This window comes from Lepisma saccharinum, chromosome 11, assembly GCF_977018435.1.
Source record: "Lepisma saccharinum chromosome 11, izLepSacc3.1, whole genome shotgun sequence".
In the NCBI taxonomy this organism is placed as follows: domain Eukaryota; kingdom Metazoa; phylum Arthropoda; class Insecta; order Zygentoma; family Lepismatidae; genus Lepisma; species Lepisma saccharinum.
In genome coordinates, this window is record NC_139239.1 from 61,417,279 (window position 1) to 61,430,707 (window position 13,429).

Consider the following 13,429-nt stretch of genomic DNA (forward strand, 5'->3'; position numbering starts at 1 on the left):
GTACATATTTAACAATAATTTAAATTATTACCAATTACCTGTAGGTGGTCAATTACAATTTATTACAACCCCTGAGGGTAATGTCAAGATTTCAATAGGGAGAAATATTTATAGAATTAAGCACTCAAACATGGTTTCTGGCACTGTATATACTGTTTCTGCTGGTGACTGCTTATATATTGAGGTCCCTGGATGCTATGACAAGCTTATACCTATTTTTATAGAATTAAGAATTAGATATTCAATAATAAATAACCACTAAAACAAAATGCCTAATGATATATTTGGCCATACAAGACATGAAGATCACAGTGATGAGATTCTGATGCTTGATGTCAGAGTCAAGAAATTAAGAAGTGATTTACAAGCTTTACAAACCACACTGAATGCCAGTCTTCAACTAGAAATTACAAATTTACAATCACAATGCATGGACCCTCTTCTTAAAATTGATTCTGAACTCAAATTGCTGCTTGAAAAATATACTGACTTGGCCACATTAGATAATTTTCAAAGTTTAGAAGAGGCTGTAGCAGCTCTTCAAGCCAAATTTAAGACCCAGGCTACCAACTCTGAGCAATTGAAACTGCAATTGGAAGAGCAGATAAATAATGTCCAGACACAGCTCCAAACAATTGTCAAAAGCATAAAATCACAAGAAGATTTTGATCTAGTGATTTCCACTCTAAAAGAACAGATTCAATCATTACAGATACCTAATCTGGACCCCTTGAACAATGCCATAGCCGAGGTTAAAGAAAAAATTGAGACACTTGAAAATTTTATGAACAACTTGCCATCTTCTGATGCTTTGAGTGCAATAACTCGGAGTGTTGCCAATATTAAGCTGCAACTTGAAACATATGAAGATTTTGGAAAAATTCAAAGTACCATAACCCATCTTGAGGGTACAATAGCAGCAGTGCAAAGTGATTTGACAAATGTACAAGAATCTCTAGAATCCCGCCTGCCTGGTATTGTAGATACCCTTGTCAGTGTCCAGCAACAGATCACAAAGCTTGAAAACCTCAACACTGAATCTGAGCTATCTCATTTTCATCACTTGATTGATGATATCCAAACAAAGCTTGAAATTTTACAACAATCCACACCCACTCAGGCAGATATAGCCCTGCTCCAAGATGCTATGCAAAATGTGGCTGATGCTTCTGAATTAAACAATGTGAAATTGGCACTCGATTTTTTGCAAAATACTGTGTCAAATCTGCCTACATCACAGGAACTTAAAAATATTAAGAGAGCTGTGAATCGCATATTGAAATCAGAAGATATCAAGAATATCCAGGCAGAGATCAAACAACTTACTCAGACAGTGGCCACTCTACCAACCAATCAACATATTAATGAACTGCATGCCTGTTTGAGGATATCAGAAGACAGGTCCATGATCTTACTGATCAAAATTCAAAATTGGCAGTTGTTGAAAATTTACAGCAAATTGTAGCTAATATCAAGCAACAGCTAGGGACCATGGAATCTAATCAAGCAAATGCTTTGTCTGTTTTTGCCACCCAGCTACAAGAAATTGTGCAACAATACAAGAAACTTGTTGTGGACATAAAAATCAAGCCAGGCCATGATGATGTTGTTAGGACCATCAATGAGCACCTTGAATCTGTAACAAGCAGATTGCTTACAGCAGAAAAAGAAATAACAGGCATAATCGAGAATCCTAAACATACAGTAATTCTTGTTTTGTACAGCATCCCCAACAAAGAATATGATTCACCATTTACACCAGGTGGCAAAATATATATGCTGTCCCCTGCACAATTTTATTACCAGTTTTTTGTTGGGGGCACACTTAGACCAATCAAGATCAAATATTGGCTACAACCACAGGCACACCACTACCCTACCTTATCAATAACAAATGCTGATAACAAACCAAATATCACCCGTGTAGAATTAGAGGATTTTACAGATCCCAATACATTAGAAACAGCATATGTTGAAGATGATGGCTCTCTGGAATTTAAAATACAAATAGGGGACAAATTATATTTAGAAAATCCTGTAGTATCAGCTGCTGAACACCCCATAGTTGCAATATTCTTGTTTACATATTATGTCTAGACAAATTATTGTTGATGAATTACACAAACAAGCCAGACATAATTATAAGAGACTGCCAGTAGTTACAAAAGGCATAGATGATTTATGGCAGAGCGACTTGATTGAGATGCAAGTGGACAGCTGAAAAACTTAGACAAGATCAACAAGGGCTACAAATATCTACTCACCATCATAGATACATTTTCAAAATTTGCCTGGGCTGTGCCACTCAAATCCAAGACTGGAGCATGTGTTACAGAAGCCTTCAGGAAAATCATCAATCAGAGTGGAAGATCACCGCGCTATTTGCAAACAGATAATGGCAAAGAATTTTATAATTCAGTGTTTCAACAATTTATTAAAAGCCAGGCAATACAACATTACTCGAGTTACAGTGATCTCAAGGCCTCAATTGTAGAGAGATTCAACAGAACCTTAAAAAATCATATGTATAAACAATTCACACTTCAAGGTAATTATAAATGGATTAATATTCTTCCAGAACTTCTACAAAAATATAACAACTCTGTCCATTCCACAATCAACATGAAACCCTCTGAAGTAACTTCATCTGATGAGCAAAAATTGATCAGTACTGTTTATTATCCTAGATACCAGCCAACAACAAGAAAAGCCAAATACAGGGTGGGTGATCAAGTAAGAATCAGCAAATATAAGCACTTATTCAAAAGAGGCTTTACAAGAAACTGGAGCACTGAATTATTTACAGTGGTTCAAGTTAAACCTGGGACCCTTAACACATATATAATAAAAGACCACCGAGGAGAAATTCTCAAAGGCAGGTTTTATGAAGAAGAGCTCAGCAAAACTAAACAGCCTGACACATATCTCATAGAAAAAATCATCCGCAGAAAAGGCAACAAGTTACTTGTCAAATGGCTAGGACTCCCAGAACACAGCTGGATCGATGCAAACAAAGTGATAATATGAACACCTGGGATGTTATAAAAAGGCTGCCAGAACCTGAACAGCAGAATAAGAGAAATGGAAAATTGCTGCCTGATAATATTAGGTGTCTTATTGTTGGGCCATCGGCTTGTGGTAAAACTACACTAATGATTGATAATTTGTTATTGGCACCCAACTGGTTAGATTGGAAAAACAGGCACTTGTATGTCTTCTCTAAGAGCTTGGAACAATTAAAATATCAGCAGCTGATGAAGCTATATGATGGATTGGATATAGCCACTTTTGAACCAGATGTTAAGCCACTCCATGAATGTCTCGATAATTCTGTTGTTGTGTTTGATGACATTATACTGGATAATCAAAACAAGGTTAGGAATTTCTTTACACAGGGCCGACACAAAAATATTGATTGCTTCTACCTGGCACAGACTTTTTCAAAAATACCCAAGCAGCTGATCCGAGACAACAGCAATTTTATATGTGTGTTTCATCAAGATCATACCAACCTCAAACACATACATGATGAATATGTAGGTGGGGACTTGAGCTACAATGATTTTTCCAAGTTTTGCAGTAAGTGCTGGAACCAGGACAGTTATGGGTTTGTTACAATTGATATGACAAGAAAATCCAATAGTGGCAAATATAGAAATAAAATCAACAATTTTCTAGACATTGAAACATAAATAAATAACCATGAAAAGGCCAATCATTGATGATCTTAAATTAAGAGATTATCTTGTAAAAAGATTTAAGGGATGGAAATCAGAGAACCGAGGTTTTTATGAACAACACAAGCGCACAGAACAGCCTATTATTGATGCTATTGGTGAATTAGGTAAAAATATCAAAACTGTTACAGAGCAAAATCAAAATTTGATCACAGAGCTTGTACCTGTAGCTGCAAGAAACATATTAGATTATCCATTCACCCCATTTTCTAGTATTCATACACCTAGTCCTATTGCTCCTCGAAGAATTGAAGCTACTCAGGATCCTATTGAATTGGGTCTTCTTGCTCAAAAATATTTAAGCACACCTAAAGACAACAAAGATGAGGTCTTTGGCTTATATGCTGACACAGAGCGTGATGGTAGCATCATACATAGAATTGGCAATTTCAGAGTAACATTTATGGGAGATGATATAATTGTATATTCAGAATCTCATCTTGGAGAAAAAGGCGGTTTTGTTAAATATCCCAGAACACCTGGATTGTGGGAACTGATGACTAGGAAAAGGCCTGGCAGCTATACAGATCAAGATTATGAGCATTACAAAGAAATATTAATAAAATCAGATGCTCTATACCAGAACAATGATCCCACACAAAAAAGAGTCAAGTCTAGCAGTGGAGCAAAATATAACAACTTAATCAAGCCCATATGGTCACAGATCAAGGCTGGCAGTGGAATCAAACAATACAACACCCTGCCCAAAGAATTTGTGTGTGTTGATGATGTCAGGAAACTTGTAGATAGGTTGCTGGTGATAGCTGGGGAGGAAAATGCTGGCAACCACAATTTTTACAATGAAAAGGTTGGAATTATGGACATGATAAGCACAAAATTGTCTAATTTTATAGTGAATGACACTAAGGGGATTGGATATCTTATAAAAATTATTAATACTCTACCACCTAAATTTTGGAATATTTCTGAGGGTCGGGGGTTGGTTAATGACATTATAAACAAGCTGCCATTTGAACTACACATTCCAGGCTATCAGTATTGTGGTCCAGGCACAAAATTGGACCATAGATTAAACAGAGGTGATCCTGGTGTTAATCCTCTAGATGCTGCTTGTAGAGACCATGCCATAGCATACAACACACATTCTGATCTTGACAAGAGACATGTTGCAGACAAGAAATTAGAAGAGGTTGCATTTGGTAGATTTGTAAGCAAAGATGCTTCTTTGAGTGAGAGAATAGCAGCATTGGGGACCACCATAGCTATGAACACCAAACAAAAACTGGGGTGGGGGCTGTGAATATGTATATAATAAACCTACAATGAAGGCCAAGGGTGTTATGTATCAAATACCTTATGCAGGTCTTAAATCTCTTAAAACTATTGATAGCCTTTTGACCAAAAAGCAGCGCAAGAAAAAAAGCTCTTGTATTGCCAAGGGCCATGGTATGAAATTGTTGCTTAGTACCCCCAATTAAAAAAAATACAGCAATCAAGAAAAAAATCACATGTGGGGGGATTTATATTTACTATCCCTGCCATCTTAGCTGCTCTCGGGGCTGTTGGGAGCTTGACCGGGGGATCAGCTGCCATAGCAAAAACAGTAATAGATGCCAAGAAGAATAAGGCAGAATTAGATGAATTGAAGCGCCATAACCTGGCCATTGAGAAACAAGGCAAAGGTGTTAAGAGAGCCATGAATAAGTTTAAAAAAACAAGAGCCGCTTACAAACCAAGATATTGAAGCTTTAATCAAGCCACTGGGCATCAAAAATTTTAGAGGTGTGTACATGTCTGATCCTTTGCCAGAACAACCACTCAACAAAGCGTTTGGCATTGTTAATTTGGATAAGTACAAAAATCAGGGCACTCACTGGATCTGTTATCTTAAATATTTAAAAAATGAGGCATTTGTGTTTGATTCATTTGGAGGTGTTCCACCTGAAAATTTAATAAAATATCTAAAATCAGCTAATGTTTATTACAATAATGCCCGTGTTCAAAACTTCAAAGATGTTAATTGCGGACATTTGTGTTTATCTGTTCTTAGATATATGTCTCAAATAAATAAACCATCAATTGAAAATTTTCAAAAAGCCTTGTGGTATCTGAAGCATCATGGGAGTATTCCATCTCACCAGCCAAAATTCAATATTGAAACTCAAATTACATGATGACATAGTGTATCCCAAAACAATAGCTCTCAGAGCATTTTATGGCATGTACTTGATCCCTAATATTACACACCACAACAACACAATTGCAGTAGGGGATCAAAAAATTGTCATCACTCCAGGGCAGTATAATCTGTCCACTCTAAATGCTCAATTACCCAGAGGTATAGTATTAACTCAAAATTCTGTCACTCACAGAGTAGAGATTGTATCTGCTACAGAGACAGTGGATCTGGGTACTATAGGAGAGCTGTTAGGCTTTGAAAACAACACAAAACTTGAACCAGCCATCAAACACACTGCTATGAATATACCTAAATTCTTAGCCATAGAGACTCTGAATATTCACTGTAATGTGGCAGAGGGTATGATCACCAAATCAAATGGCATAGGCACTCACAAACAAACTGGCATCATTGCAACATTCAAACCTAATTCTGAATTTATGGAGCCCATCATCTACAATCCATCCCCAACATTATATTTTCCTGTGTGTCATAATAGAATAGATTACATTGAGTTGATGGTCACTAATGAAAAAGAAGAATTAGTTGATTTTGCTGGAGCCACAACAACTGCAATCATAGAAATTAATATTTAAATAAAAATACATACAAAAAAATGGAAAATATTGAGAGTTATGAGCTACAATCATTCCCCCAAACAGGAGGACATTTGCAAATTTAAATCAACCCAACACAGAGATTGAGGTTGATCTTGATGTAGGGGATGGCTTTATACACCCTCACAGAGCAGATCTATACATCAAATTTGATGTTGTAAAGCTCGATGGTACAGATTATCCGGCAAATTCAAATATAAGATTGGTGGACAACTTTGTGCCGCATCTGTTCTCTGAAATTGAGATCAGAAAGCATGGTGTTGTTATAAACAGAGTAGATTATCCCGGCATTACCTCCACAGCTTTGGCCACACTAAAATTATCCAAAACCGAGGCTTCTTACTACAAAATAGGTGGATTTGAGGCTGGTGATAAAATATTATCTAAAAACCACACAGTGCTGTTCCCCATGCGCCTGTTGCCAGGATTCTTCTCAGATTACAAAGATATTATGTGGAAGGGTGGTTTAAGAATCACATTTAGAAGAGCTGCCAATGATAATAATGCTTTGATGAGGTACAGCACATTAAACTCTACCGGGGAAGCTCTGCCTAATACCCTACCTGATGAGGGCAAGTGCATTATTCAGACTATGGAGCTAAGAATCCCGGTTGTTGAATATGAAGCCAGTTATGCTCTTAAATACAAAGCAGATATAATAAAAAATCCACAAATTCCTTTACAATTTTATACATATCAATGTGTACAGAAGCCCGCAACTGGTACCTATTATGAGTTTGATGCTACAAATTCATTTTCCAGTATACAATATGACATGCCGGATTTTGTGGTGGTACTGTTTCAGACTGGAAGACACAATAATCAGGAAAAAAATTAAAGTAAATTTGATAGCTGCAACATCAAGAACATATATCTTAAAAATGGCAGAAATGAGGTATTCCCTAGAGAAAATTATAATTTAGACATGTCCAAGGATGATTTCCTTAAATTATATGAGGCATTTACATCATACAAAAGGGTCACTACTGGCAATACTGACATGTATTACACACCAGATGAATTCAAAGCACAGAGACCCATGTTTGTCATCAACACTTCAAAAAAGGAAACAAGTTGTGGTTAATGACAGGACAAACATTAAAATTATCTGTGAATTCCACGAAACACTCCCTGATGACACCATATGTAGTGTTATTCTTATATGTGAAAAATCATATGTTTATGATGTAAGAAATGAGAGAGTCACAGAGCAATTCTAGAGGGCCGACTCAAACACAGAAGCCTCTTAATTACAAGGCAATAATACCAACATTTTGCCGTCAGGGAGGCCCCACACACACTCTACCAGGTTTGAAACCTGGGGGCCTTTTTATTATAAAACATATAAGCCATGGAACTATGTCTACAGCACTTCTGCTTATTGCAGGGAAGCTCTTACAGCACTTCTGCTTATTGCAGGGAAGCTCATACAGCACTTCTGCTTATTGCAGGGAAGCTTTTATATATATTACTTACCTAAATTTAACAGCACTTCTGCTTATTGCAGGGAAGCTCATACAGCACTTCTGCTTATTGCAGGGAAGCTCTTACAGCACTTCTGCTTATTGCAGGGAAGCTCATACAGCACTTCTGCTTATTGCAGGGAAGCTTTTATATATATTACTTACCTAAATTTAACAGCACTTCTGCTTATTGCAGGGAAGCTCATACAGCACTTCTGCTTATTGCAGGGAAGCTTTTATATATATTACTTACCTAAATTTAACAGCACTTCTGCTTATTGCAGGGAAGCTCATACAGTACTTCTGCTTATTGCAGGGAAGCTCTTACAGCACTTCTGCTTATTGCAGGAATACAGAAATACGCAATGAATATTTCTGTAAGTTACACACTCGGGTTTATATTATTACAACAAGACGAATCCAATTCAGGCTTGCATGACAACATGAAAAAAGCCAATATTTTCTTTACTAAGAATTTATCTTTGAGTTAATGACATGATGGATGGCATGCAATTTTCTCTGAAAGGGCACAGTGTAGATTAAGAATTTTTCTTTGAGTTAATGACATGATGGATGGCATGCAATTTTCTCTGAAAGGGCACAGTGTAGATTATATTTCTTGCATGCCAGCAGATATAATCTCCCAGGCGTACAGAAATAGGCCAATATTCTCTTTACTAAGAATTTCCCTTTGAGTTAATGACATGATGGATGGCATGCAATTTTCCATGAAAAGTCACAGTGTAGATTATATTTCTTGCATGCCAGCAGATATAATCTCCCAGGCGTGCATAATTTATTGCTGGCCGGGACATGGGATTGATCAAAGATTAGAAAGAACATGAAACAGCCTGCTCTTGTCCTATTGTATTGATCTGAGTTTTAAGTGTTTGTGATTGTTTTAAGTGTAGGCAAATCGGGCTGTTCAATCAAATAACCTCTTCTTTTCTACGCTATAAGTGTGCTCATCCTATTGTAAATACAACTACTTATAAACTATAAATTAATCAGAGAAATCATTAACTAATAATAACCTTGTTCTGAAATGTACTTTTCTTTTGTCGCAGTTGGTAACACTGATGATTGGCTGCAATGACATGTGTGCTTTCATGTGCTACGAAGATCCATACAAAGCTCCGGAGGAACACAAAAATAACATAATGGTAGCCCTGGACTACTTGCAAGAGAACTTGCCACGAACCATAATAAATCTTGTCAATGTGCCAAGTAAGTATAATATTCACACACCTTGTACTTTTCCTTGTCTTTTCTGCGACAACACTTTCAAAATTATAATTCTTGTAAATAATAACGCCCTGGAGGTTGTGAGACGTGAAGCAGAAGGTAAGATGTTTTTTGAATAACTATTCTTCTCGATAAATTTACATAAAACAGAGGATCACTTTTTACGAAACATGTCCAGAAGTGCAACATCATGAAAAAATACAATTAGTAAAAATACAATTGTGCGGCATTATTATGCCTTATATAATAATACACGAACTGAACTTCAATAATAAAGGACTTTAATTGTGACGACTGCAAGCGACAACAAATACTATGCACATTATACATTTTGTTGAGTTCCGATATCTTTTCTATTGTCGACGATATTATAGTTTTACAACACTGATTATCCATCTATCGTGTTCAGACATACTTTCAGGATTAAATCAAATTAAATATACAATTTAATATATGAACAGTACGCCCATCATTGAATTACCCATGCATTTAAATGGGAGAACAGTTGCATGTCTGAAGCGCAAGGACATACCATTCGATATGCCATCTACAGAAGTTTGTTTCATCCTTATGGTAGCATTCACGAATCACCACCAGAGGCGCTGTATTTGCGGAAGCGTCGTGATCCACATAGCATCCACATAGAACATGCTCGCTAGTGGAAACGGGGTTTTTCAGCCTACTAAAATGGGGAGGGGTTTCACTACCACAAGGATGACACAACATTCTGTATAAGTAGCTTTGCCTGACAAGCCCCATTCAATGCATTATCAACGTTATTGAAATTGGCTTGCTATGTAAAAATCTACATTTAATAAAGCATGATTGTTTGGAAACTTGACTGGTTGTTTCTATACTTTGTTTGTATCTTCAGATTTGAGATTAATCCAAGATTTCAAAGGAAGATCATCTGAGTGCCAGACCCTCGCTATTCTGGAGTGTCCTTGCTTGTTCGGCCCTCGGTGGCGGAAGATGAAGGAGGACTTCACGAAGATCATGCGGCGCATGCAGCTAGCAGAAAATGAACTAGTGAGTGAACGTGTACTGGGAAAAAAAAATGAAAGTCCTGTTTTTCTTGGTTTATTTTATGATTTCGAAGTAATATCCCCGTCTTGCCTCACATGACCTACTCTATTCGCGCCCTTCCATGTTTGGTGATCGAGAAATAGTTCTTGCCCACCCTCCTGCCCACCCAAATTGAATACACGGGTAAGTTTCAGGATCATTTATAGTGGAGTAAGAATCAAAGACACAAACAAACACAGAGATAGAGAGAGAAGAATGAGAATTAGAGAGAAACTGATAGAACAATGTTGGGAATTGAGGAATTAAGAAATATAGAAAATATATATAGAAAGATCGGGAGAAATATGGAAAGAATGAGGAGAAGAATAATGAAAGAGAAATAGAGAAACTGTTGGAACAATATTGGAAATCTGACGAAGAAAGAAAGAACAGAAAAATGTTGGGAATCTGATCAAGGAAGAGAAAGAGAAATATAGAGATAGGAAGGCAGAGAGAAACATGGTAAAAAAAAGAGAGAAGAAGAATGAAACGGAGAGAAATTGATATACAAATGTTGGGAATCAGATAAAGGAAGAAAAATATATTGACAAATAGAGAGAAATATGGGAAGAAAGATAATAAAAATGTGAATAAGGCAAAATAAAGCAAAACTAATAGAAAAATAATAGGAGCCAGATATAAGAAGAAAGAGAGAAAGATACAGAAACACATAGGGATAGAGGGAGGGGGAGGGAGAGAGGGAGAAAGAGAAAAAGAAAATACAACAGTACACAGTACTAATATTTAGAAGAAAATAAATAGGCCTACATTCCTTTCATTTCACATTTTTACTTCTTCCTCATTATTTATTTTTAATTCTTATATGAATAGTTCACCACATGAAATATATACTATGAGATAACATAAGATCATTTTCTAAAGATGAATCATGTATATATTAGTGATTTTTAGGGCATAAAAATACTAGACCGAGTATAATCTCTGCACAATCTATACCCGAGTTGTTTTACAATTTAAAGTATCCAAGAGGATAGTAATGTGGCAACTATACTATAATTACAAAGAGATAGAGATAGTCACCACCTGCGAAACGTTTACTGAGAAATCATTCACGCCATTTTCTTTTTCGGGGAGTCCACGTGCCCAGAAGAAGTGAACCTCGAATTTGTAGAGGTCATTGTCTTTAAGGAAGAAAGTACTCGAGCTTTCGTGTAGTAGCTACAAGGTCACACCTTGACTTTTTCACTCTCACGATGTTTGTTATTAAATGGGTGACCTTTGAAGGCTCGACCTTCACAGCAATAGCATGGGCACCTCTACACGTTTCTTCTATCTTTATGTGAAGTACAAACTAAGAAATTTTCTTGCAGGCAATGCTTATTCGACTTTATCCATTGTCTAATTCTACTACTTACACCCACTGGAGTGGCATCATGTTTTCGAAGCTATAAGTAGGGACGTGAAATTTCCGTTTTACCGATATCACCGAAAAGTTCAGGAAATCACAATAGTATAAAATGTGTTTGGGTAGGTTAAGGATGCAAATTTTGTGTGTCTCGAAATCGTGAAATAACGCGAATTATGCCATTTTACAGAATAACATCGAATTTTGCACTTTAACGCGAAAAACAACGCGAAATGTGCAATATAAACTGGGGAATACACTTCTGTTCAAAGAGAGTTACTTGAAGCGCTATGAATTATGTTGTTTCTAGCCCAGCTGCTGAGTGAAAGTTCGATTCAAAATAGATCCTCATGCCTAATTTCTTGCAGTTTGATGATTTAGTGTTTATTGTATATTTGGTGGCTGATGAGATGAAATAGTTTTCCAAATGCAAGAAATTTGGCCATTTCTCACAAAGATAAACCTTAACCTTTTTTTGTCATTAAAACTAAACTTTGTCTCAATTTTCCAGAACTAAAGCAATTTGAAAATCATAAGCATAGATGGAACCGTAAAAGCGTATGCAAAAATAACACCGAATTTTGCTCTAAACTGTGAAAAATAACACTAAATTGCAATACCAAATAACATCTAAATTTAGGGGAAAATAAAACGATAATTTTACGTCTCCAACTATACGTAATCGGAGTAACTAGTGCCTACAACTACCGTAACCAGTTCAAAAATAATGAATTTAACAAAAGCTTACATTAGAGACACAATAGTAAAGATAACTATGAAACTTTACTTGGAATAGAGTGATAGACTGCAAAACCAATGGAATGTACTCCTCCCTCAATCAGCTGACTTCGAGTCACATAAGGAGAATGACAAATGTTACCGCTACGTAAACTATTTCTCAGTTTGGTGATTTACAGGGTCCTTCACTACAACCAGGTCCATAAATAACAAAAGTTACACATTATCACAAAATTTAGTAATAGTAAATAGTAAAAACAGTAAATCTACTTGTAACCAATCGAGTACTTCTTGCACAGTTGCACAAAACGATTTTACCAAGTCTTCAATGACACAATTACAGCGATTGTCAGTTGATAATGACCAGGAAACGGATTTATATGTAAATACATATTTATGTATGAAGCTGAAATCAGTTATATTTTGATTATCCTTGCGCATCATGGCATGTAGACTTGAAAAAATCAGTTTTTATTTTCCATATTTTTACATATATTAGGTTTTGGCTCATATTTTACATGCTTTAGTTATTTTTACAAATGCTTTCCATATTTCAGAATATTTCTCAACATATGCTCCATATTCCTGAAATAACATGTCCCCGTGTGACCGAAGGAGTTGAGTTATTTTATTGCGAATAACTGGCAAATTTGAAATACACTTCCATTACTTCTTGCGATATTGAACGGAGTTTTAGTCAATATAAATCCATCTTAAGAGACAACAGAAGGAAATTCACGTTTGAACATACAACAACATTTTGTTTGGGAAACAGAAAATGCAAACACATTTTGTGTTGTTTTACAATTAATGTCAATGTAAGCGTACTGTATTTTATGTAGGTCGTCTAGTGTCTTACTTTATTAAAAAGGCAAATATTTACTATTTTAAGTCCATATTTAACTCCACATTTTGGTGAAAATAACTAAATATGTATTTACATATTTAGCACATTTTAACTACATATAAATCCTTTCCCTGATAATGACGTTCCGCTGATGAAGACATCGCCGACACACACTAAAAGCTCAGAGCTTAATTATCCTTCCAATCGCATA

At 36.1% G+C, this 13,429-nt stretch overlaps 1 protein-coding gene across 1 annotated transcript in view; it reads left to right on the forward strand.

Moving 5' to 3' along the window:
• Positions 1 to 13,429, forward strand: part of LOC145995273 (phospholipase B1, membrane-associated-like) — a 50,733-nt gene that overhangs the window by 31,905 nt on the left and 5,399 nt on the right. The window contains exons 5-6 of the mRNA XM_083131859.1: positions 9,025 to 9,184; positions 10,077 to 10,231. Of these exons, the coding sequence (XP_082987985.1) occupies positions 9,025 to 9,184; positions 10,077 to 10,231 (315 nt within the window). The remainder of the gene's footprint in view (positions 1 to 9,024; positions 9,185 to 10,076; positions 10,232 to 13,429) is intronic.